Raw genomic sequence first — 3110 nt, 5'->3', positions numbered from 1 at the left:
GAAAGAAAGAAAGAAAGAAAGAAAGAAAGAAAGAAAGAAAGAAAGAAAGAAAGAAAGAAAGAAAGAAAGAAAGAAAGAAAGAAAGAAGAGCTGCAGACAGCAGCAATTACAACAAGCTCTCAACAACATCCTGTTTGAATTGGCAAATTAAGGAATATTGTCAACATGACATTTCAAGCACGCTGCCTCCGCAAGGGAAGGTGCCGCCACCAGGACGGAGCTCCTTGCCAGCTCATCTCCTATTCACTTATAAACTTCCCAAACTTATTTTCTTCTGCTGCATAAAAGCTGTACAGAAATAGGACAAACTGACTATACAGGACCGGTCTGACTGTTCATGTGAGCAAAAAAATGCCAAAAAAGAAAATAAAGGTTGACCCTCTAACTTTCACTCAAGAATTGTTTCTTCCAGAAGCTGAAAGGAAAAGCATAAAGGGGGTGTGCTTTTAAATTGCTATTTAAACCCTTAAACAATGATTTAAATACAAGTTTTCATGCCTTCAGTTATTAACAAAAGGCTGAATGGGTGCATAGTTTTGTCACCTTAGCAGCGTATGTATTCAGAGCAAGCATAAAACTAGGAGCTAAAACACACACTACTGCAGAATGTGCCCATACACAAGCACGAGGTTAGTGATCATTGACTATAACTCACTCCTTAATTCACCTTCCAAGTAGTTTCACAAATATTTCAGGCTTTGTAACCTTTAATGATCAATTGCTCCAACTGGCACAAATTATAAGCTGTGATATAATAAAACACTCAAAACACACTAGACTGAAAAAAAAAAATGTGATATTTTAAAGGTTTTTTTCCTAATGCATAAACCAGTGAGTCAAACTAAATCAATCTTGGATGTCCCTTAATGAAAAAGCAAGATCACAAAAGAATGACTATGGGGAAAATCCGGATTGTGAGCATTCCCTGCACTCTGAAAGCCCTCAAAGCACCCTGTTAACTTCCATGTATGTGGCACATACAGGCCAATAAGGTCAGGCTCTATTTCTGCTCTTCCAGGTCTCCATTCATCTATGAGTAAGAATCTGCTCAGTGTCTCAGAAGTCATGCACAAAGACTATACCCGGCGTTAATGAATTACAGTATTAATCTTTTTCTTCCACATTATCACCATTTCACTTTCATATGCAGCAGATTTCCGGAACTCTGCCCATCTCAAAGACAACACAGTCAGCATTAGAGTTCAAAATTACCATGTCAATCCGGAAACCCTGTCTGACTGATTCAAATTCCCACTGAACACACACAGCACAGCCGCAAAGAACAGACAAAAAGAACGCTGCCTATCTCATGGCACAGCACAAAGCATTTAATAGACTTAGCCAATCCTTAACCATCTACATGCTTCCCTGATGAAATGCACTTGTTATTTTAAAGACTGCACTGATGCTCCCCTAGAAAGCAGCTGGTGTGTGCACTCTGCGAGGCATTGCTACCTCTAGCACAGCCTGGGGTGATCTGATGGGGCAGACTTCAACTCTGCACTGCTCCCAAGGTACCGTGCCCACAAGAAGGGCACAACGTCCCCTCGGCCCAACCCTTCCTCCATCCTCCTCGCCACACAAAGGCCACATGCTGGATGCCCTTCAGACAGCCGTGTCCCGGCCCTGCTCTCACTCCATCACACCCATCTATGGTGTCTACCTGGGACCATCTGCCTCATGAAGGTGTACAGAGGTGTCACCCTCCAAGGAAGGTGGGATGCTGTGTACGCCCCCCGCCACCCTCATAGCTCTGCCAGCTCCGGAGGCCCTCCTGCCTGCACGACTGACTTTTCAGAAGACATCAGGTCTGGAATAGCGTTCTACTTGAAGAAACACGTTATGGTGTGAATGCAGCACCTCGCCCATCAGAGGTGCTGCCTGAGGTAACAACGGCGTGCTACCGGACTACCGAGAAAACGCCGATTTTCAGTTCTAAAAGGGGAACGGCACGGAACGCCCCTATGAGGACGCCTTCATTGGGCGTAGCGCAGGCCTGGAATTAGCGGCAATGAGGGAACGGCCGCCGCACACCTGAACAAAGGGCACAGCCCTGCGGCCGAACTTGGCCCCGGGATGCGGCACCCCCGGCCCGGAGCGGGCACAGCCGGACCGCACCGCCCCGCTGCGCTGCTGCCGCTCCCGGCGGCGCTCCGTTAGGAGGACAATGCGCTGCACCCGGCGCACGCCCTTCTCCTCCTCCCGTCCCGGGCTCCGGCGCTGCCCCGACCCAACCCGCACCCTGCGGACCCCTCCCCGGGCCCGGCCAGCCCCCCCACCACCCCCGTCTCCGCCGCCTTCCCCTCAGGGCCGGGCGGGGGCGGCGGCCCTCACCCGGGAAGCGCTGCTGCTCCTCTTCCTCGCCGCTCTCCGAGTCGGTCTGCATGGGCTCCTCGGCGAAGTTGACCCCGCGGGCGTCGGGGGGTCCCCGGCGCTGCGCTTGGCCCCGGTCATGGCCGGGCGCGGGGGTGCCAGCCCGGCGGCCGCTCGCTTCTTTCTCTTTCGCCGCCGCCTTGGCAGCCGCCGCCTCCTCCTTGAGGCGCCCGAAGTACTGGAGGGCGAACTCCAGCAGGTCTGCGGGCCGGTGCCGCAGCACCTCCACCGTGTAACCCTGCAGCAGCTCCGTCAGCCCCGCCGGGATGGAGATGCTCATGCCGGGGCCGGCCGGGGGGTGAGAGGGGGGGAAGCAGGGGAAGGGGAGAGAGGCGGGGGCCGGGTGGGTCCGCGGCCGGGGGTCGAGGCAGCGCCCGGCGGGTGCCCCTGAGCTGCGGGGAGGGGCGGGCGGCGCAGGTGGGAGCGGGCGGGGATGGGGGGGGGCGGATCCGCGCTGCCGCCCGCGGCTCGTGGCAGGCGGCGGCCGCAGCCTCGCTCCGCTTCGCCCCACACCCGGCGCGGCGGCGGCAGCCCCGTCCGTGACTGAAACCTCCCCGCCCCCGCCGCCTCCTCCCCCCGCGCCGGGGGAACCTCGCACACATGTGACCCGGGAAACCATGACAACCTCCCGCCGGGGACTGCGGCCCGCAGCGCAACCCCCCACCTCGCACTGCCGGGAGCAGCGGGCGGCGGGTGCGGCGCTGAGCTCAGGATCCGGCCCCTCCGTGGGGGTGCCG

At 56.1% G+C, this 3110-nt stretch overlaps 1 protein-coding gene across 1 annotated transcript in view; it reads right to left on the bottom strand.

The window, feature by feature from the left end:
- The window catches only part of PRKAR2B (protein kinase cAMP-dependent type II regulatory subunit beta), a 68802-nt gene extending 66104 nt beyond the window's left edge, over positions 1–2698 (bottom strand). Inside the window, exon 1 of the mRNA XM_015850725.2 lies at positions 2335–2698. Coding sequence (XP_015706211.1) covers positions 2335–2653 — 319 coding nt within the window. The 5' untranslated portion in view covers positions 2654–2698. The remainder of the gene's footprint in view (positions 1–2334) is intronic.
- Between the last annotated feature and the right edge of the window lie 412 nt (positions 2699–3110).

This window comes from Coturnix japonica, chromosome 1, assembly GCF_001577835.2.
Source record: "Coturnix japonica isolate 7356 chromosome 1, Coturnix japonica 2.1, whole genome shotgun sequence".
Classification (NCBI taxonomy): Eukaryota; Metazoa; Chordata; class Aves; order Galliformes; family Phasianidae; genus Coturnix; species Coturnix japonica.
This window is presented reverse-complemented; position numbering and strand designations above follow the sequence as displayed.